The sequence below is a fragment of the Oncorhynchus nerka genome, linkage group LG2 (assembly GCF_034236695.1).
Source record: "Oncorhynchus nerka isolate Pitt River linkage group LG2, Oner_Uvic_2.0, whole genome shotgun sequence".
In the NCBI taxonomy this organism is placed as follows: domain Eukaryota; kingdom Metazoa; phylum Chordata; class Actinopteri; order Salmoniformes; family Salmonidae; genus Oncorhynchus; species Oncorhynchus nerka.
The window spans coordinates 100,308,369-100,331,473 of NC_088397.1; the positions used below are offsets into that span (position 1 = coordinate 100,308,369).

The following is a 23,105-nucleotide window of genomic DNA, read 5'->3' on the forward strand; positions in this document are numbered from 1 at the left end:
ACTGGTTGGTTGGCTCGGTGACTGGTTGGTTGGCTCTGTGTGGTTGGCTGGTAGATTGTCAACTAGTGTCCTGAGTGTTGACAGACTGGGGAATGGGCTGAGACGTCTCTGCTTGGGTTACTACTGGGGGGTTACTACTTGGGGGTTACTACTGGGGTGTTACTACTGGGGTGGGGGGTTACTACTGGGGTGGGGGGTTACTACTGGGGGGTTACTACTGGGGGTTTCTACTGGGGTGGGGGGGTACTACTGGGGGGTTACTACTGGGGGGTTACTACTGGGGTGGGGGGTTACTACTGGGTGGGTTACTACTGGGGGGTTACTACTGGGGGGTTACTACTGGGGTGGGGGGTTACTACTGGGGGGTTACTACTGGGGGTTACTACTGTAGTGGGGGTTACTACTGTAGTGGGGGGTTACTACTGTAGTGGGGGTTACTACTGTAGTGGGGGGTTACTACTGGGTGGGTTACTACTGGGGGGTTACTACTGGGGAGTTACTACTGTAGTGGGGGTTACTACTGGGGGGTTACTACTGGGGGGTTACTGTAGTGGGGTGTTACTACTGTAGTGGGGGTTACTACTGTAGTGGGGGTTACTACTGTAGTGGGGGTTACTACTGGGGGGTTACTACTGTAGAGGGGGTTACTACTGTAGTGGGGGTTACTACTGGGGGGTTACTACTGTAGTGGAGGGTTACTACTGGGGGGGGTTACTACTGTAGGGGGGTGTTACTACTGTAGTGGGGGGTTACTACTGGGGGGTTACTACTGTAGTGGGGGTTACTACTGGGGGGTTACTACTGTAGTGGGGGTTACTACTGGGGGGTTACTACTGTAGTGGGGGTTACTACTGGGGGGTTACTACTGTAGTGGAGGGTTACTACTGTAGTGGAGGGTTACTACTGTAGTGGGGGTTACTACTGTAGTGGAGGGTTACTACTGTAGTGGGGGTTACTACTGTAGGGGGTGTTACTACTGTAGTGGGGGGTTACTACTGGGGGGTTACTACTGTAGTGGGGGTTACTACTGGGGGGGTTACTACTGTAGTGGAGGTTACTACTGTAGTGGAGGTTACTACTGTAGTGGGGGGTTACTACTGTAGTGGAGGGTTACTACTGTAGTGGGGGGTTACTACTGTAGGGGGTGTTACTACTGTAGTGGGGGTTACTACTGGGGGGGGTTACTACTGTAGTGGGGGGTTACTACTGGGGGGTTACTACTGTAGTGGAGGTTACTACTGTAGTGGAGGTTACTACTGTAGTGGGGGGTTACTACTGGGGGGTTACTACTGTAGTGGAGGGTTACTACTGGGGGGTTACTACTGTAGTGGGGGGTTACTACTGGGGGGTTACTACTGTAGTGGGGGTTACTACTGTAGTGGAGGGTTACTACTGTAGTGGGGTTTACTACTGTAGTGGGGGGTTACTACTGGGGGTTACTACTGTAGTGGAGGCTACTGGGGGGTGTTACTACTGTAGTGGGGGTTACTACTGGGGGGTTACTACTGTAGTGGGGGTTACTACTGGGGGGTTACTACTGTAGTGGAGGGTTACTACTGTAGTGGAGGGTTACTACTGTAGTGGGGGTTACTACTGTAGTGGAGGGAGGCTCGGTGTGGATGGCTGGCTCGGTGTGGATGGCTGGCTGGCTACGTGGATGGCTGGCTGGCTCGGTGTGGATGGCTGGCTGGCTACGTGGATGGCTGGCTGGCTCGGTGTGGTTGGCTGGCTGGCTCGGTGTGGTTGGCTGTGTGACTGGTTGGCTGGCTGGCTCGGTGTGGTTGGCTGGGTGACTGGTTGGCTGGCTGGCTCGGTGTGGTTGGCTGGGTGACTGGTTGGCTGGCTGGCTCGGTGTGGCTGGCTGGCTCGGTGTGGTTGGCTGGCTGGCTACGTGGATGGCTGGCTACGTGGATGGCTGGCTACGTGGCTGGCTGGATACGTGGCTGGCTGGCTACGTGGCTGGCTGGCTACGTGGATGGCTGGCTACGTGGCTGGCTGGCTACGTGGATGGCTGGCTACGTGGCTGGCTGGCTACGTGGATGGCTGGCTACGTGGATGGCTGGCTACGTGGATGGCTGGCTCGGTGTGGCTGGCTGGCTCGGTGTGGTTGGCTGGCTGGCTACGTGGATGGCTGGCTGGCTACGTGGTTGGCTGGCTGGCTACGTGGATGGCTGGCTGGCTGGCTACGTGGATGGCTGGCTGGCTCGGTGTGGTTGGCTGACTGGCTACGTGGATGGCTGGCTGGCTCGGTGTGGATGGCTGGCTCGGTGTGGATGGCTGGCTCGGTGTGGATGGCTGGCTCGGTGTGGATGGCTGGCTGGCTACGTGGATGGCTGGCTGGCTACGTGGATGGCTGGCTGGCTACGTGGATGGCTGGCGACGTGGATGGCTGGCGACGTGGATGGCTGGCTGGCTCGGTGTGGTTGGCTGGCTGGCTCGGTGTGGTTGGCTGTGTGACTGGTTGGCTGGCTGGCTCGGTGTGGTTGGCTGGGTGACTGGTTGGCTGGCTGGCTCGGTGTGGTTGGCTGGGTGACTGGTTGGCTGGCTGGCTCGGTGTGGTTGGCTGGCTGGCTCAGTGTGGTTGGCTGGGTGACTGGTTGGCTGGCTGGCTCAGTGTGGTTGGCTGGGTGACTGGTTGGTTGGCTCTGTGTGGTTGGCTGGGTGACTGGTTGTTTGGCTCGGTGACTGGTTGGTTGGCTCGGTGTGGTTGGCTGGGTGACTGGTTGGCTGGCTGGCTCGGTGTGGCTGGCTGGCTCGGTGTGGTTGGCTGGCTGGCTACGTGGATGGCTGGCTACGTGGCTGGCTGGCTACGTGGATGGCTGGCTACGTGGCTGGCTGGCTACGTGGCTGGCTGGCTACGTGGCTGGCTGGCTACGTGGCTGGCTGGCTACGTGGATGGCTGGCTACGTGGATGGCTGGCTCGGTGTGGCTGGCTGGCTCGGTGTGGTTGGCTGGCTGGCTATGTGGATGGCTGGCTGGCTACGTGGTTGGCTGGCTGGCTACGTGGATGGCTGGCTGGCTCGGTGTGGTTGGCTGGCTGGCTACGTGGATGGCTGGCTCGGTGTGGCTGGCTGGCTCGGTGTGGTTGGCTGGCTGGCTATGTGGATGGCTGGCTGGCTACGTGGTTGGCTGGCTGGCTACGTGGATGGCTGGCTGGCTGGCTACGTGGATGGCTGGCTGGCTCGGTGTGGATGGCTGGCTCGGTGTGGATGGCTGGCTGGCTACGTGGATGGCTGGCTGGCTACGTGGATGGCTGGCTGGCTACGTGGATGGCTGGCTGGCTGGCTACGTGGATGGCTGGCTGGCTACGTGGACGGCTGGCTGGCTACGTGGATGGCTGGCTACGTGGATGGCTGGCTGGCTACGTGGATGGCTGGCGACGTGGATGGCTGGCTGGCTCGGTGTGGTTGGCTGGCTGGCTCGGTGTGGTTGGCTGTGTGACTGGTTGGCTGGCTGGCTCGGTGTGGTTGGCTGGGTGACTGGTTGGCTGGCTGGCTCGGTGTGGTTGGCTGGCTGGCTCAGTGTGGTTGGCTGGGTGACTGGTTGGTTGGCTCTGTGTGGTTGGCTGGGTGACTGGTTGGTTGGCTCGGTGACTGGTTGGTTGGCTCTGTGTGGTTGGCTGGTAGATTGTCAACTAGTGTCCTGAGTGTTGACAGACTGGGGAATGGGCTGAGACGTCTCTGCTTGGGTTACTACTGGGGGGTTACTACTTGGGGGTTACTACTGGGGTGGGGGGTTACTACTGGGGTGGGGGGTTACTACTGGGGGGTTACTACTGGGGGGTTTCTACTGGGGTGGGGGGTACTACTGGGGGGGTTACTACTGGGGGTTACTACTGGGGTGGGGGGTTACTACTGGGTGGGTTACTACTGGGGGGTTACTACTGGGGGGTTACTACTGGGGTGGGGGGTTACTACTGGGGGGGTTACTACTGGGGGGTTACTACTGTAGTGGGGGTTACTACTGTAGTGGGGGGTTACTACTGTAGTGGGGGTTACTACTGGGTGGGTTACTACTGGGGGGTTACTACTGGGGGTTACTACTGTAGTGGGGGTTACTACTGGGGGTTACTACTGGGGGGTTACTGTAGTGGGGTGTTACTACTGTAGTGGGGGTTACTACTGTAGTGGGGGTTACTACTGTAGTGGGGGTTACTACTGGGGGGTTACTACTGTAGTGGGGGTTACTACTGTAGTGGGGGTTACTACTGGGGGGTTACTACTGTAGTGGAGGGTTACTACTGGGGGGTTACTACTGTAGGGGGTGTTACTACTGTAGTGGGGGTTACTACTGGGGGGTTACTACTGTAGTGGGGGTTACTACTGGGGGGTTACTACTGTAGTGGGGGGTTACTACTGGGGGTTACTACTGTAGTGGGGGGTTACTACTGGGGGGTTACTACTGTAGTGGAGGGTTACTACTGTAGTGGAGGGTTACTACTGTAGTGGGGGTTACTACTGTAGTGGAGGGTTACTACTGTAGTGGGGGTTACTACTGTAGGGGGTGTTACTACTGTAGTGGGGGGTTACTACTGGGGGTTACTACTGTAGTGGGGGTTACTACTGGGGGGTTACTACTGTAGTGGAGGGTTACTACTGTAGTGGAGGGTTACTACTGTAGTGGGGGTTACTACTGTAGTGGAGGGTTACTACTGTAGTGGGGGTTACTACTGTAGGGGGTGTTACTACTGTAGTGGGGGGTTACTACTGGGGGTTACTACTGTAGTGGGGGTTACTACTGGGGGGTTACTACTGTAGTGGAGGGTTACTACTGTAGTGGAGGGTTACTACTGTAGTGGGGGTTACTACTGGGGGGTTACTACTGTAGTGGAGGGTTACTACTGGGGGGTTACTACTGTAGTGGGGGGTTACTACTGGGGGGTTACTACTGTAGTGGGGGTTACTACTGTAGTGGAGGGTTACTACTGTAGTGGGGGTTACTACTGTAGTGGGGGGGGGTTACTACTGGGGGGTTACTACTGTAGTGGGGGGTTACTACTGGGGGGTTACTACTGTAGTGGGGGGTTACTACTGTAGGGGGTGTTACTACTGTAGTGGGGGGTTACTACTGGGGGTTACTACTGTAGTGGGGGGTTACTACTGGGGGGTTACTACTGTAGTGGAGGGTTACTACTGTAGTGGAGGGTTACTACTGTAGTGGGGGTTACTACTGTAGTGGAGGGTTACTACTGTAGTGGGGGGTTACTACTGTAGGGGGTGTTACTACTGTAGTGGGGGGTTACTACTGGGGGGTTACTACTGTAGTGGGGGGTTACTACTGGGGGGGGTTACTACTGTAGTGGAGGGTTACTACTGGGGGGTTACTACTGTAGTGGGGGTTACTACTGGGGGGTTACTACTGTAGTGGGGGTTACTACTGTAGTGGGGGTTACTACTGTAGTGGGGGTTTACTACTGTAGTGGGGGTTACTACTGGGGGGTTACTACTGTAGTGGAGGGTTACTACTGGGGGTTACTACTGTAGTGGGGTGTTACTACTGGGGGTTACTACTGTAGTCTCCCCCCACCAGGAGTGTATCTGAGACCCCCCCCCCACCACCAGGAGTGTATCTGAGACCCCCTCCACCACCAGGAGTGTATCTGAGACCCCCCCTTGCCCTTATTCCCTCCTGATAACAGGAATCTGACTGTCAGGATGTCTGGAAAAGCGGTGGACTTTGAGAAACATTATTCCTGTCACTGTGAGTTGTTCTCTAACTTGTCTCTCCCTGTAGATTGATAATCTGGACCCCCGCGGCGTGCAGCTGGCTGCTCTGTTCATGAGCGGCGTGGACATGGCCTTATTGGCCAACGACGTGTGTGGCCAGCCAATCCCCTGGGAGCACTGCTGCCCATGGATGTACTTTGACGGCAAACTGCTGCAGAGCAAACTGATCCGGGCCATTCGGGACAAGGTCCCGCTCATCGACCTCTGTGATGGTCAGGTATCTACACAGAGACAAACCTAGGACTAGTCTAGCATCTTCAACCTAGACCACTACTGTTCTAGTCTAGCATCGTTAACCTAGTACTATTCTAGCATCTTTAACCTAGACCAGTACTATTCTAGTCTAGCATCTTTAACCTAGACCAGTCAGTAAACTCATAATTTCCAGTACTTATCATATGACTGTGTGTTGCAGTTGCATAGAAATTTTTTCTCAAACCCGTCTTCGGGGACACTAACAGTTATTCCTAAAGGAGCACTCCTGATTCACCTTGTCAACTTATTCTCAAGCCCTTAACTACTGGGGTCAGGTGTGGAAGTTCAGGCCCTGAGAACTTCAATCATCCACCTCTCTCTCTGTGTCCCCCCTCTCTCTCTGTGTCCCCCCTCTCTCTCTGTGTCCCCCCTCTCTCTCTGTGTCCCCCCTCTCTCTCTGTGTCCCCCCTCTCTCTGTGTCCCCCTCTCTATCTGTGTCCCCCCTCTCTCTCTCTGTGTCCCCCTCTCTCTCTCTCTGTGTCCCCCCTCTCTCTCTCTGTGTCCCCCCTCTCTCTGTGTCGTCCCCCTCTCTCTGTGTCGTCCCCCCTCTCTCTGTGTCGTCCCCCCTCTCTCTGTGTCGTCCCCCCTCTCTCTGTGTCGTCCCCCCCTCTCTCTGTGTCGTCCCCCTCTCTCTGTGTCGTCCCCCCTCTCTCTGTGTCGTCCCCCTCTCTCTGTGTCGTCCCCCTCTCTCTCTCTGTGTCCCCCCTCTCTCTCTCTCTGTGTCCCCCCCTCTCTCTCTCTCTGTGTCCCCCTCTCTCTCTCTCTGTGTCCCCCTCTCTCTCTCTCTGTGTCCCCCCTCTCTCTCTCTCTGTGTCCCCCTCTCTCTCTCTCTGTGTCCCCCTCTCTCTCTCTCTCCCCCCCTCTCTCTCTCTCTGTGTCCCCCCCCTCTCTCTCTGTGTCCCCCCTCTCTCTCTGTGTCCCCCCTCTCTCTCTGTGTCCCCCCTCTCTCTCTGTGTCCCCCCTCTCTCTGTGTCCCCCCTCTCTCTCTGTGTCCCCCCTCTCTCTGTGTGTCCCCCTCTCTCTCTGTGTCCCCCCCCTCTCTCTGTGTCCCCCTCTCTCTGTGTCGTCCCCCTCTCTCTGTGTCGTCCCCCTCTCTCTGTGTCGTCCCCCCTCTCTCTGTGTGTCCCCCTCTCTCTGTGTCGTCCCCCCTCTCTCTGTGTCGTCCCCCCTCTCTCTGTGTCGTCCCCCCTCTCTCTGTGTCGTCCCCCTCTCTCTGTGTCGTCCCCCTCTCTCTGTGTCGTCCCCCCTCTCTCTGTGTCGTCCCCCCTCTCTCTCTGTGTCCCCCTCTCTCTCTCACTGTGTCCCCCTCTCTCTCTCTGTGTCCCCCCCTCTCTCTCTGTGTCCCCCCTCTCTCTCTGTGTCCCCCTCTCTCTCTCTGTGTCCCCCTCTCTCTCTCTGTGTCCACCCTCTCTCTCTGTGTCCCCCTCTCTCTGTCGTCCCCCCTCTCTCTCTGTGTCCCCCCTCTCTCTCTGTGTCCCCCCTCTCTCTCTGTGTCCCCCCCTCTCTCTCTCTGTGTCCCCCCCTCTCTCTCTCTGTGTCCCCCTCTCTCTCTCTCTCTCTGTGTCCCCCTCTCTCTCTCTCTCTCTCTCTCTCTCTGTGTCCACCCTCTCTCTCTCTGTGTCCCCCCCTCTCTCTCTCTCTCTCTCTCTCTCTCTGTGTCCCCCTCTCTCTCTCTGTGTCCACCCTCTCTCTCTCTGTGTCCCCCCCTCTCTCTCTGTGTCCCCCTCTCTCTCTCTCTGTCCTCTGTCTGTCCCCAGGTGGATCAGGTGAACAAGGTGAAGAAAATGCGTCAGAGCATCCTGGAGGGGCTTAACTTCTCGCCACCTCCTCCCCCCCCCCCCACGCCATGCCTTTCTACCCCCCAGGGGGGGCCTTCTACCCCCCACCCCACATGATACCACTGCAGGGCAGGAGCAGGAGCATGTGCATGCCTCGTAAGAGACCAATCATTGATTCTACTTTCACAGATTGTACAGTCATGGCCAAAAGTTTTGAGAATGACACAAATATTAATTTCCACAAAGTCTGCTGCTTCAGTATCTTTAGATATTTTTGTCAGATGTTACTATGGATACTGAAGTATAATTACAAGCATTTCATAAGTGTCAAAGGCTTTTATTGACAATTACATGAAGTTGATGCAAAGAGTCAATATTTGCAGTTTTGACCCTTCTTTTTTCAAGACCTCTGCAATCCACCCTGGCATGATGCCAATTAACTTCTGGGCCACATCCTGACTGATGGCATGATGTCAATTAACTTCTGGGCCACATCCTGACTGATGGCATGATGTCAATTAACTTCTGGGCCTCATCCTGACTGATGGCATGATGTCAATTAACCTCTGGGCCACATCCTGACTGATGGCATGATGTCAATTAACCTCTGGGCCACATCCTGACTGATGGCATGCTGTCAATTAACTTCTGGGCCACCCGCTGACTGATGGCATGATGTCAATTAACTTCTGGGCCTCATCCTGACTGATGGCATGATATCAATTAACTTCCGGGCCACATCCTGACTGATGGCATGATATCAATTAACTTCCGGGCCACATCCTGACTGATGGCATGATATCAATTAACTTCCGGGCCACATCCTGACTGATGGCAGCCCATTCTTGCATAATCAATGCTTGGAGTTTGTCAGAATTTGAGGGGTTTTGTTTGTCCACCCGCCTCTTGAGGATTGACCACAAGTTCTCAATGTGATTAAGGTCTGGGGAGTTCCCTGACCATGGACCCCAAATATCGATGTTTTGTTCCCCGAGCCACTTAGATATCACTTTTGCCTTATGACAAGGTGCTCCATCATGCTGGAAAAGGTATTGTTCATCACCAAACTGTTCCTCAAAACTTTTGGCCACGACTGTACATAGAGAGCAGTATGTAGGGCTCTCCACAGTGGGGAGAGTGTTGTGGTCGTCCTGGCCAGTGTTGTGGTCGTCCTGGCCAGTGTTGTGGTCGTCCTGGCCAGTGTTGTGGTCGACCTGGCCAGTGTTGTGGTCGTCCTGGCCAGTGTTATGGTCGACCTGGCCAGTGTTGTGGTCGTCCTGGCCAGTGTTGTGGTCGTCCTGGCCAGTGTTGTGGTCGACCTGGCCAGTGTTGTGGTCGTCCTGGCCAGTGTTGTGGTCGTCCTGGCCAGTGTTTAGTGTTGTGGTCGACCTGGCCAGTGTTGTGGTCGTCCTGGCCAGTGTTGTGGTCGTCCTGGCCAGTGTTGTGGTCGTCCTGGCCAGTGTTGTGGTCGACCTGGCCACCTGGCCAGTGTCCTGGCCAGTGTTTATGTTGTGGTGGCCGTCCTGGCCAGTGTTGTGGTCGACCTGGCCAGTGTTGTGGTCGACCTGGCCAGTGTTTAGTGTTGTGGTCGACCTGGCCAGTGTTTTGGTCGACCTGGCCAGTGTTTAGTGTTATGGTCGTCCTGGCCAGTGTTGTGGTCGACCTGGCCAGTGTTTAGTGTTGTGGTCGACCTGGCCAGTGTTATGGTCGACCTGGCCAGTGTTGTGGTCGACCTGGCCAGTGTTTAGTGTTGTGGTCGACCTGGCCAGTGTTGTGGTCGACCTGGCCAGTGTTGTGGTCGACCTGGCCAGTGTTGTTCTACCTGGCCAGTGTGTGGTCGACCTGGCCAGTGTTGTGGTCGACCTGGCCAGTGTTTAGTGTTGTGGTCGACCTGGCCAGTGTTGTGGTCGTCCTGGCCAGTGTTGTGGTCGTCCTGGCCAGTGTTGTGGTCGACCTGGCCAGTGTTGTGGTCGACCTGGCCAGTGTTGTGGTCGACCTGGCCAGTGTTTAGTGTTGTGGTCGACCTGGCCAGTGTTGTGGTCGTCCTGGCCAGTGTTGTGGTCGTCCTGGCCAGTGTTGTGGTCGACCTGGCCAGTGTTGTGTTCGACCTGGCCAGTGTTGTGGTCGTCCTGGCCAGTGTTGTGGTCGTCCTGGCCAGTGTTGTGGTCGTCCTGGCCAGTGACCTGGCCAGTGTGGTCGACCTGGCCAGTGTTGTGGTCGACCTGGCCAGTGTTGTGGTCGACCTGGCCAGTGTTGTGGTCGACCTGGCCAGTGTTGTGGTCGACCTGGCCAGTGTTGTGGTCTACCTGGCCAGTGTTGTGGTCTACCTGGCCAGTGTTGTGGTCGACCTGGCCAGTGTTGTGGTCTACCTGGCCAGTGTGTAGTGTTGTGGTCGAACTGGCCAGTGTGTAGTGTTGTGGACCTGGCCAGTGTTATGGACCTGGCCAGTGTTGACCTGTGTTTTACCTGGCCAGTGTTGTGGTCGACCTGGCCAGTGTGTAGTGTTGTGGTCGACCTGGCCAGTGTGTAGTGTTGTGGTCGACCTGGCCAGTGTCATCCTGGCCAGTGTGGTCGACCTGGCCAGTGTTAGTGACCTTGTGGTCGACCTGGCCAGTGTTGTGGGACCTGGCCAGTGACCTGGCCAGTGTTCAGTGTTTGTGGTCGTCCTGGCCAGTGTTATGGTCGTCGACCTGGCCAGTGTTATGGGTCATCCTGGCCAGTGTTATGGTCGACCTGGCCAGTGTTATGGTCGTCCTGGCCAGTGTTATGGTCGTGGCCGTCCTGGCCAGTGTTATGGTCATCCTGGCCAGTGTTATGGTCGACCTGGCCAGTGTTACCTGGCCAGTGTTATGGTCGACCTGGCCAGTGTTGTGGTCGACCTGGCCAGTGTTATGGACCTGGCCAGTGTTATGGTCGACCTGGCCAGTGTTGTGGTCGACCTGGCCAGTGTTGTGGTCGACCTGGCCGTCCTGGCCAGTGTTAGTGTTGTGGACCTGGCCGTCCTGGCCAGTGTTAGTGTTATGGTCGTCCTGGCCTGGCCAGTGTTATGGACCTGGCCGTCGACCTGGCCAGTGTTTGGCCAGTGTTTGTCGACCTGGCCAGTGTTATGGTAGATACTACCTAGTGTTAACCTGGCCAGTGTTATATTTTATATTTTTTATTTGTTATTTTTATACCTGGCCAGTTTAAAGTGTTATACCTGCCAGTGTTAAAAAATATGAATGGCCAGTGTTATAAAGTGTGTTGGATACTATATAAATTTATATTTTATATTTTTTATTTATATTTTTATAATTTTCACTGTTTCAGCTGAAATAAAAGATCCCAGAAACGGTCCATACTCTTAAAGAAAACGCATTTCTATCAAATGTTGTGAACAAATGTGTTTCCATCCCTGTTAGTGAGCATTTTGTCCTTCGCCAAGATCATCCATCCACCTGACAGGCATATCAAGAAGCAGATTAAAGAGCATGATCATTACTGAGGAGTATTTCTGTCTGTCATAAAGCCCTTCTGTGAGGGAAAAACTCATTCTGATTGGCTGGACCCCTGCTCAGTCATGTGACATATCCATAGATGTATATAAATGGACTGATTTCCTTATATGAACTGTAACTCAGTAAAATCTTTGATATTCGCAAGTTTATATTTGTGCTTAGTATAAGTACAGGTTTTCTTCACCATGAAGACGGATCAGTATTATACTCGAGTTAGGTTGCTCTTAACTTTCTTAGAAGTTTTATTTCACAACCTCCGTGTGTGTGTGTGTGTGTGTGTGTGTGTGTGTGTGTCCCTACTGTTGGTCCGTGGTCTGCAGGTCTGCCAAGCATGTCCACCCAGGGCGGGAAGCTGGAGATAGCAGGCACGGTGGTGGGCCAGTGGGCTGGCATCAGACGGGGCCGAGGCAGAGGAGGCTTCCCCATCCAGGTGGTGTCTGTCGGGGGAGCAAACAGAGGGTAAGAGGTCGTACGATAGGTTTTGGAGTGATTCTTATGTTGTTGATGTAAAGAATATTTGCTGGTCTGTGGTGAGTAATGAGGAGCAACCAGACGCTGCTGGTCTGTGGTGTGTAATGAGGAGCAACCAGACGCTGCTGGTCTGTGGTGTGTAATGAGGAGCAACCAGACGCTGCTGGTCTGTGGTGTGTAATGAGGAGCAACCAGACGCTGCTGGTCTGTGGTGTGTAATGAGGAGCAACCAGACGCTGCTGGTCTGTGGTGTGTAATGAGGAGCAACCAGACGCTGCTGGTCTGTGGTGTGTAATGAGGAGCAACCAGACGCTGCTGGTCTGTGGTGTGTAATGAGGAGCAACCAGATGCTGCCTGGCAGGAACTAATGGGGATCCATAATAAACCCCAGGAAGAGTAGCTGCAACCAGACAGGAACTGCTGGTCTGTAGCTGCTGCCTTGGCAGGAACTAATGAGGATCCATAATAAACCCCAGGAAGAGTAGCTGGTCTGTGGTGTGTAATGGGGATCCATAATAAACCCCAGGAAGAGTGCTGGTCTTGCAGTGAACTAATGGGGATCCATAATAAACCCCAGTAGCTGCTGCAGGAACTGTGGGGATCCATGTAATGTAGCTGCTGCAGGAACTAATGGGGATCCAACCCCAGGAAGAGTAGCTGCTGTCTTGGTGGAACTAATGGGGATCCATAATAAACCCCAGGAAGAGTAGCTGGTCTGTGGTGTGTAATGAGGAGCAACCAGGAAGCTGCTGCTGTCTTGACAGGAACTAATGAGGGATACTAAACCAGACTGCCTTGACAGGAACTAATGGATCAAATCCTTTTCTGTCTGTGGTGCTGTCTTTTACTGTAAAGGAGTCAATTTTTCTCAACTGGTTGACGCTGCTGGTCTGTGTGTGATCTCCACTCCTGTCATCAGGAATGAGGATTCCCCCTCAGAGGCTTCAGACAGGGAACATGGTGGGACTGGGTACCAGGTGAGATGAGGGGACATACCAGGTGAGACAGGGGCTGCTGGACTGTACCAGGTGGGACATAGCAGGTGGGAGGGGACAAGCAGGTGGGACGCTGCTGGTCTGGGTGTGCAGGTGGGAGGGGACAACCAGGTTGGACGCTGCTGGTGGGACAGGGGTGGTTGGACAGGTGACATAGCATGACAGGGGACATAGCAGGGGACAGGGGCAAGCAGGTGGGACAGGGGACCAGACGCTGGGACAGGGGACATACCAGGTGGGACAGGGGCTGGTCTGTGGTGGGTGGACATAGCAGGTGGGACAGGGGCAGGTGGGACAGGGGACGCTAGCTGGACAGGGGACATCCAGGTGTGTACCATGAGGGGACAACCAGGTGGGAGGGGACTACCAGGTGGTCAGGGGACATACCAGGTGGGACAGGGGACACCAGGTGAGACAGTGACATACCAGGTGGGTTGGAACATACCAGGTGGGACACGGGACATGCAGGTGGTCTGTGGTGACAGGGGTAGCATGGGAGGAACATACCAGACGCTGCTGGTCTGTGGTGTGTAATGAGGAGCATACCAGGTGAGAGGGGACGCTGCTGGTCTGTGGTGTGACATACCAGGTGAGTTGGGAGGGGACAACCAGACAGGGGACTGCTGGTCTGTGGTGTGTAATGGGGAGGAGCAACCAGACAGGGACTGCTGGTCTGACATACCAGGTGGGACAGGGGTAATGACAGGGGACATAGCAGGTGGGACAGGGGATGCTACCAGGTGGACAGGAACTAAGGTGGGGGGGACATCCAGGTAGGGGACATCCAGGAAGAGACCAGCTGCTGCAGGGGAACTACCAGGTGGGGATCCAGGTGGGACAAACATACCAGGTGGGAAGGGGACATAGCAGGTGGGACAGGGGCTGCAGGTGTCTTGGACATAGCAGGTGGGAACTAATGGACAGGGGATCCAGGTGGGAAGGGGAAACCCCAGGAAGAGAGGGGACATGCTGCCTTGGACAGGGAACTAATGGGGATCCAGGTGGGAAGGGGAAACCCCAGGAAGAGTGGGAGCTGACTGCCAGGTGGGACAGGAACTAATGGGGATCCATAATAAACCCCAGGAAGAGTAGCTGCTACCAGGTGGGACAGGGGACATAGCTTGGACAGGAACTAATGGGGATCCATAGGTGGGACAGGGGACAACCCCAGGGGACAACCAGGTGGGCAGGGGACATACCTTGGCAGGAACTAATGGGGACATACCAGGTGGGAAACCCCAGGAAGAGTGAGACAGGGGACTGCAGGTGGGCAGGAACTAATGGGGATCCAGGTAAGGGGAAACCCCAGGGGAAGAGGTACGGGACATACCAGGTTGACAGGAACTAATGGGGATCCAGGTAAGGGGAAACCAGGTGAGACCAGGAAGAGGTGGGAGACTGCAGGTGGGACAGGGGACATACCAGGTGGGACAGGGGACCAGGTGGGACAGGGGACATAAGGTGGGGATCCAGGTGGGACAGGGGACATAAGGTGGGACCCCAGGAAGGGGAGCAGCTGCTGACATACCAGGTTGGCAGGAACTAATGGGGATCCAGGTGGGACAGGGGACATACCAGGTGGGACAGGGGAAACCAGGTGGGACAGGAAGAGGTGGGACAGGGGACTACCAGGTTGACAGGAACATACCATGGGGGGATCCAGGTGGGACAGGGGAAACCCCATAGCAGGTGGGAAGAGTAGACAGGGGCTGCCTTGACAGGAACTAATGGGGATCAGGGGACATAGCAGGTAAACCCCAGGTGGGAAGAGTAGCTGGTGACCTTGACAGGAACTACCAGGTGGGGATACAAATCCTTTTCTGTCTGGGGGGGCAGGGTAAGGGGCTGTCTTTTACTGTAAAGGTGTCAGGGGACATTTTTCTCAGGTGGGTGTGACTACCAGGTGGGACAGACGTCAGGTGCGGGGTGTGATCTCCACTCCTGTCACAGGGACATACCAGGTCGAGGAGACATACCAGGTGGGACAGGGACCCCTCAGAGGACATTCAGGTGAGACAGTGGACCAGGGGAACATACCAGGTGGGACACGGGACATACCAGGTGAGACAGGGGACATACCAGGTGAGACAGGGGACATACCAGGTGGGGGGACATACCAGGTGAGACAGGGGACATAGCAGGTGGGACAGGGGACATAGCAGGTGGACATACCAGGTGAGACAGGGGACATAGCAGGTGGGACAGGGGACATACCAGGTGGGACACGGGCAGGTGGACAGGGACATAGGTGGGCAGGTTGGACAGGGGACATAGCAGGTTGGACAGGGGACATAGCAGGTTGGACAGGGGACATACCAGGTGGGACAGGGGACATAGCAGGTGGGACAGGGGACAGGTGGGACAGGGGACATAGCAGGTGGGACAGGGGACATAGCAGGTGGGATACCAGGTGGGACAGGGGACATACCAGGTGGGACAGGGGACATACCAGGTGGGACAGGGGACATACCAGGTGGGACAGGGGACATACCAGGTGGGACAGGGGACATAGCAGGTGAGACAGGGGACATACCAGGTGAGACAGGGGACATAGCAGGTGGGACAGGGGACATAGCAGGTTGGACAGGGGACATACCAGGTGAGACACCAGGTGAGACAGGGGACATACCAGGTGGGACACGGGACATACCAGGTGGGACACGGGACATACCAGGTGGGACAGGGGACATAGCAGGTTGGACAGGGGACATAGCAGGTGAGACAGTGGACATACCAGGTGGGACACGGAACATACCAGGTGGGACACGGGACATGCCAGGTGAGACAGGGGACATACCAGGTGAGACAGGGGACATAGCAGGAGGGGACACGGGACATACCAGGTGAGACAGGGGACATAGCAGGTGGGACACGGGACATACCAGGTGAGACAGGGGACATACCAGGTGAGACAGGGGACATACCAGGTGAGACAGGGGACATAGCAGGTGAGACAGGGGACATACCAGGTGGGACACGGAACATACCAGGTGGGACACGGGACATACCAGGTGAGACAGGGGACATAGCAGGTGGGACAGGGAACATACCAGGTGGGACACGGGACATACCAGGTGAGACAGGGAACATTGCAGGTGGGACAGGGGACATAGCAGGTTGGACAGGGGACATACCAGGTGGGACAGGGGACATACCAGGTGGGACAGGGGACATACCAGGTGGGACAGGGGACATACCAGGTGGGACAGGGGACATACCAGGTTGGACAGGGGACATACCAGGTGAGACAGTGGACATACCAGGTGGGACACGGGACATGCCAGGTGAGACAGGGGACATACCAGGTGAGACAGGGGACATAGCAGGAGGGGACACGGGACATACCAGGTGAGACAGGGGACATAGCAGGTGGGACAGGGAACATACCAGGTGGGACACGGGACATACCAGGTGAGACAGGGGACATAGCAGGTGGGACAGGGAACATACCAGGTGGGACACGGGACATACCAGGTGAGACAGGGAACATAGCAGTTGGGACAGGGGACATAGCAGGTGGGACAGGGGACATAGCAGGTGAGACAGGGGACATAGCAGGTTGGACAGGGGACATAGCAGGTTGGACAGGGGACATAGCAGGTGGGACAGAGGACATAGCAGGTGGGACAGGGGACATAGCAGGTGGGACAGGGGACATAGCAGGTGAGTCAGGGGACATAGCAGGTGAGACAGGGGACATAGCAGGTGGGACAGGGGACATAGCAGGTGAGACAGGGGACATAGCAGGTTGGACAGGGGACATAGAAGGTGAGACAGGGGACATAGCAGGTGAGACAGGGGACATAGAAGGTGAGACAGGGGACATAGCAGGTGAGTCAGGGGACATAGAAGGTGAGTCAGGGGACATAGAAGGTGAGTCAGGGGACATAGAAGGTGAGACAGGGGACATAGCAGGTGAGACAGGGGACGTAGAAGGTCAGACAGGGGACATAGCAGGTGAGTCAGGGGACATAGCAGGTGAGACAGGGGACATAGCAGGTGAGACAGGGGACATAGCAGGTGAGACAGGGGACATAGCAGGTGAGACAGGGGACATAGAAGGTGAGACAGGGGACATAGAAGGTGAGACAGGGGACATAGCAGGTGAGTCAGTGGTCATAGAAGGTGAGTCAGTGGTCATAGAAGGTGAGACAGGGGACATAGAAGGTGGGACAGGGGACATAGAAGGTGAGACAGCGGTGAGACAGCTCATTGATGAGAGAGGCCGACTTCCGAACCACACCGGGTTCCACTCCCCAACCACACCGGGTTCCACTCCCCAACCACACCGGGTTCCACTCCCCAACCACACCGGGTTCCACTCCCTTCTCTAGTTCTACACATCAAATGCTACATTATATAAGCTATACTCAACAGGAATAAGAAATGTTATGGTTTGATGAAGTGATGATGCGTTTGGACGATATATTGGCACGGGGGTGTTGTTAGGCCCGAAACGAAGTCGAACGTGCCGATGTATCCTCCAAACACTGTCTTCAAGGGCGTTGTCACTATTATACCACGGGATACCAACATATTCAAATAATGATTGATTTATTTTAATTCAAAACGTTTATTTTGATGAAGTTATTCATACTATTTCCTCCTTCCACAAGACATAGTCCCGGAACAAAACTAGCGTTGCTACCCGAGCCGGCTGGTCGTTTGTTCTATCGGTTCGGTTGCCAGAGATGCGACGCAGTCATTGTCTTTTTGTTCTGTGTCTATGGGACTCGACCCAGTCGTTCACTCTTTTAGTTCTGTATCTATGGACCCGACCCAGTCGTTCAGTCTTTTTGTTCTGTATCTATGGACTCGACCCAGTCGTTCAGTCTTTTAGTTCTGTATCTATGGACCCGACCCAGTCGTTCAGTCTTTTTGTTCTGTATCTATGGACCCGACCCAGTCGTTCAGTCTTTTTGTTCTGTATCTATGGACCCGACCCAGTCGTTCAGTCTTTTTGTTCTGTATCTATGGACCCGACCCAGTCGTTCAGTCTTTGTGTTCTGTATCTATGGACTCGACCCAGGCTTTTTGTTCTGTATCTATGGACCCGACCCAGTCGTTCGGTCTTTTTGTTCTGTGTCTATGGACTCGACCCAGTCGTTCAGTCTTTTAGTTCTGTATCTATGGACCCGACCCAGTCGTTCAGTCTTTTTGTTCTGTATCTATGGACCCGACCCAGTCGTTCAGTCTTTTTGTTCTGTATCTACGGACCCGACCCAGTCGTTCAGTCTTTTTGTTCTGTATCTATGGACCCGACCCAGTCGTTCAGTCTTTGTGTTCTGTATCTATGGACTCGACCCAGTCTTTTTGTTCTGTATCTATGGACCCGACCCAGTCGTTCAGTCTTTTCGTTCTGTGTCTATGGACTCGACCCAGTCGTTCAGTCTTTTTGTTCTGTATCTATGGACCCGACCCAGTCGTTCAGTCTTTTTGTTCTGTATCTATGGACTCGACCCAGTCTTTTCGTTCTGTGTCTATGGACCCGACCCAGTCGTTCAGTCTTTTTGTTCTGTATCTATGGACCCGACCCAGTCGTTCAGTCTTTTTGTTCTGTATCTATGGACCCGACCCAGTCGTTCTGTATCTATGGACCCGACCCAGTCCTTCAGTCTTTTTGTTCTGTATCTATGGACGCGACCCAGTCGTTCAGTCTTGTTGTTCTGTATCTATGGACCCGACCCAGTCGTTCAGTCTTGTTGTTCTGTATCTATGGACCCGACCCAGTCGTTCAGTCTTTTTGTTCTGTATCTATGGACCCGACCCAGTCGTTCAGTCTTGTTGTTCTGTATCTATGGACCCGACCCAGTCGTTCAGTCTTGTTGTTCTGTATCTATGGACCCGACCCAGTCGTTCAGTCTTGTTGTTCTGTATCTATGGCGACCCAGTCGTTCAGTCTTTTTGTTCTGTATCTATGGACTCGACCCAGTCGTTCAGTCTTTTTGTTCTGTATCTATGGACTCGACCCAGTCGTTCAGTCTTTTTGTTCTGTATCTATGGACTCGACCCAGTCTTTTCGTTCTGTGTCTATGGGACTCGACCCAGTCTTTTTGTTCTGTATCTATGGACCCGACCCAGTTGTTCAGTCTTTTGGTTCTGTATCTATGGACTCGACCCAGTCTTTTCGTTCTGTGTCTATGGGACTCGACCCAGTCGTTCGGTCTTTTTGTTCTGCGTCTATGGACTCGACCCAGTCGTTCAGTCGTTTGTTCTGTATCTATGGACCCGACCCAGTCGTTCGGTCTTTTTGTTCTGTATCTATGGACCCGACCCAGTCGTTCAGTCTTTTTGTTCTGTATCTATGGACCCGACCCAGTCGTTCAGTCTTTTTGTTCTGTATCTATGGACGCGACGCAGTCTTTTTGTTCTGTATCTATGGACCCGACCCAGTCGTTCAGTCTTTTTGTTCTGTATCTATGGACCCGACCCAGTCGTTCAGTCTTTTGGTTCTGTATCTATGGACTCGACCCAGTCGTTCAGTCTTTTTGTTCTGTATCTATGGACCCGACCCAGTCGTTCAGTCTTTTGGTTCTGTATCTATGGACCCGACCCAGTCGTTCAGTCTTTTCGTTCTGTATCTATGGACCCGACCCAGTCTTTTTGTTCTGTATCTATGGATGAGACCCAGTCGTTCAGTCTTTTCGTTCTGTATCTATGGACTCGACCCAGTCGTTCAGTCTTTTCGTTCTGTATCTATGGACTCGACCCAGTCGTTCAGTCTTTTCGTTCTGTATCTATGGACTCGACCCAGTCGTTCAATCTTTTCGTTCTGTATCTATGGACTCGACCCAGTCGTTCAGTCTTTTCGTTCTGTATCTATGGACTCGACCCAGTCTTTTCGTTCTGTATCTATGGACCCGACTCAGTCGTTTGTTCCAGATGTTCCATTGCCAGACTGGCTGGTAACGTTCTCATCTCTAGCTAGCCAACTACGGCTAACTTAGTCATGTCAAGCAGTACAGACAGAATAACACCAGTAGCTGCATTTGTTTCATCATTTAGTTGGATACATCCATAACAATGAGCTAATGATGTGATATGTCATTAGTGTGATGTCATTAGTGTGATATGTCATTAGTGTGATATGTCATTAGTGTGATATGTCATTAGTGTGATATGTCATTAGTGTGATGTGATATGTCATTAGTGTGATGTGTCATTAGTGTGATGTGTCATTAGTGTGATGTGTCATTAGTGCGATGTGTCATTAGTGTGATATGTCATGCGATAAGTCATTAGTGTGATGTGTCATTAGTGTGATATGTCATTAGTGTGATATGTCATTAGTGTGATATGTCATTAGTGTGATATGTCATTAGTGTGATATGTCATTAGTGTGATATGTCATTAGTGTGATGTCATTAGTGTGATATGTCATTAGTGTGATATGTCATTAGTGTGATATGTCATTAGTGTGATATGTCATTAGTGTGATATGTCATTAGTGTGATATGTCATTAGTGTGATATGTCATTAGTGTGATATGTCATTAGTGTGATATGTCATTAGTGTGATATGTCATTAGTGTGATATGTCATTAGTGTCCTGTGTGATATGTCATTGGTCTGTGTGATATGTCATTAGTGTCCTGTGTGATATGTCATTAGTGTGATGTCATTAGTGTCCTGTGTTATATGTCATTAGTGTGATATGTCATTAGTGTGATGTCATTAGTGTCCTGTGTGATATGTCGTGATATGTCATTAGTGTCCTGTGTGATATGTCATTAGTGTGATATGTCATTAGTGTGATATGTCATTAGTGTCCTGTGTGATATGTCGTGATATGTCATTAGTGTCCTGTGTGATATGTCATTAGTGTCCTGTGTGATATGTCATTAGTGTCCTGTGTGATATGTCATTAGTGTGATATGTCATTAGTGTGATATGTCATTAGTGTCCTGTGTGATATGTCATTAGTGGTCTGTGTGATATGTCATTAGTGGTCTGTGTGATATGTCATTAGTGTGATATGTCATTAGTGTGATATGTCATTAGTGTGATATGTCATTGCAGTGTGTAAGTCATTACAGTGTGTAAGTCATTACAGTGTGTAAGTCATTACAGTGTGTAAGTCATTACAGTGTGATATGTAGTGTGATAAGTCATTACAGTGTGATATGTCATTGCAGTGTACTGTGTGATAAGTCATTACAGTGTGATATGTCATTGCAGTGTGATATGTCATTGCAGTGTGATATGTCATTAGTGTGATATGTCATTGCAGTGTACTGTGTGATAAGTCATTGCAGTGTGATATGTCATTGCAGTGTGATATGTCATTGCAGTGTGATATTTCATTGCAGTGTGATATGTCATTACAGTGTGATATGTCATTACAGTGTGTATGTCATTACAGTGTGATATGTCATTGCAGTGTGATATGTCATTGCAGTGTGATATGTCATTGCAGTGTGATATGTCATTGCAGTGTGATATGTCATTACAGTGTGATATGTCATTGCAGTGTGATATGTCATTGCAGTGTGATATGTCATTGCAGTGTGATATGTCATTGCAGTGTGATATGTCATTGCAGTGTACTGTGTGATATGTCATTACAGTGTGATATGTCATTGCAGTGTGATATGTCATTGCAGTGTGTTATGTCATTGCAGTGTGTTATGTCATTGCAGTGTGATATGTCATTGCAGTGTGATATGTCATTACAGTGTGATAAGTCATTGCAGTGTACTGTGTGATATGTCATTACAGTGTGATATGTCATTGCAGTGTGATATGTCATTGCAGTGTGTTATGTCATTGCAGTGTGATATGTCATTGCAGTGTGATATGTCATTACAGTGTGATATGTCATTGCAGTGTGATATGTCATTGCAGTGTTCTGTGTGATTACAGTGTGATATGTCATTGCAGTGTGTTATGTCATTACAGTGTGATAAGTCATTACAGTGTGATAAGTCATTACAGTGTGATAAGTCATTACAGTGTGATATGTCATTGCAGTGTGATATGTCATTGCAGTGTTCTGTGTGATTACAGTGTGATAAGTCATTACTGTGTGATATGTCATTAGTGTGTGATACAATGGGGCAAAAAAGTATTTAGTCAGCCACCAATTGTGCAAGTTCTTCCACTTAAAAATATGAGAGAGGCCTGTAATTTGCATCATAGGTACACTTCAACTATGACAGACAAAATTAGAAAAAAAATCCAGAAAATCACATTGTAGGATTTTTTATAAATTTATTTGCAAATTATGGTGGAAAATAAGTATTTGGTCACCTACAAACAAGCCAGATTTCTGGCTCTCACAGACCTGTAACTTCTTCTTTAAGAGGCTCCTCTGTCCTCCACTCGTTACCTGTATTAATGGCACCTGTTTGAACTTGTTATCAGTATAAAATACACCTGTCCACAACTGTCCACAACCTCAAACAGTCACACTACAAACTCCACTATGGCCAAGACCAAAGAGCTGTCAAAGGACACCAGAAACAAAATTGTAGACCTGCACCAGGCTGGGAAGACTGAATCTGCAATAGGTAAGCAGCTTGGTTTGAAGAAATCAACTGTGGGAGCAATTATTAGGAAATGGAAGACATACAAGACCACTGATAATCTCCCTCGATCTGGGGCTCCACGCAAGATCTCACCCCGTGGGGTCAAAATGATCACAAGAACGGTGAGCAAAAATCCCAGAACCACACGGGGGGACCTAGTGAATGACCTGCAGAGAGCTGGGACCAAAGTAACAAAGCCTACCATCAGTAACACACTATGCCGCCAGGGACTCAAATCCTGCAGTGCCAGACGTGTCCCCCTGCTTAAGCCAGTACATGTCCAGGCCCGTCTGAAGTTTGCTAGAGAGCATTTGGATGATCCAGAAGAAGATTGGGAGAATGTCATATGGTCAGATGAAACCAAAATATAACTTTTTGGTAAAAACTCAACTCGTCGTGTTTGGAGGACAAAGAATGCTGAGTTGCATCCAAAGAACACCATACCTACTGTGAAGCATGGGGGTGGAAACATGCTTTGGGGCTGTTTTTCTGCAAAGGGACCAGGACGACTGATCCGTGTAAAGGAAAGAATGAATGGGGCCATGTATCGTGAGATTTTGAGTGAAAACCTCCTTCCCCCTGCAAGGGCATTGAAGATGAAACGTGGCTGGGTCTTTCAGCATGACAATGATCCCAAACACACCGCCCGGGCAACGAAGGAGTGGCTTCGTAAGAAGCATTTCACGGTCCTGGAGTGGCCTAGCCAGTCTCCAGATCTCAACCCCATAGAAAATCTTTGGAGGGAGTTGAAAGTCTGTGTTGCCCAGCAACAGCCCCAAAACATCACTGCTCTAGAGGAGATCTGCATGGAGGAATGGGCCAAAATACCAGCAACAGTGTGTGAAAACCTTGTGAAG

At 52.4% G+C, this 23,105-nt stretch overlaps 1 protein-coding gene across 1 annotated transcript in view; it reads left to right on the forward strand.

Moving 5' to 3' along the window:
- The window catches only part of LOC115124820 (constitutive coactivator of PPAR-gamma-like protein 1 homolog), a 79,594-nt gene that overhangs the window by 48,379 nt on the left and 8,110 nt on the right, over window positions 1-23,105 (forward strand). Inside the window, 6 exon segments of the mRNA XM_065022057.1 lie at window positions 5,734-5,943; window positions 7,739-7,814; window positions 7,817-7,915; window positions 11,577-11,715; window positions 14,626-14,842; window positions 16,155-16,196. Of these exon segments, the coding sequence (XP_064878129.1) occupies window positions 5,734-5,943; window positions 7,739-7,814; window positions 7,817-7,915; window positions 11,577-11,715; window positions 14,626-14,842; window positions 16,155-16,196 (783 nt within the window).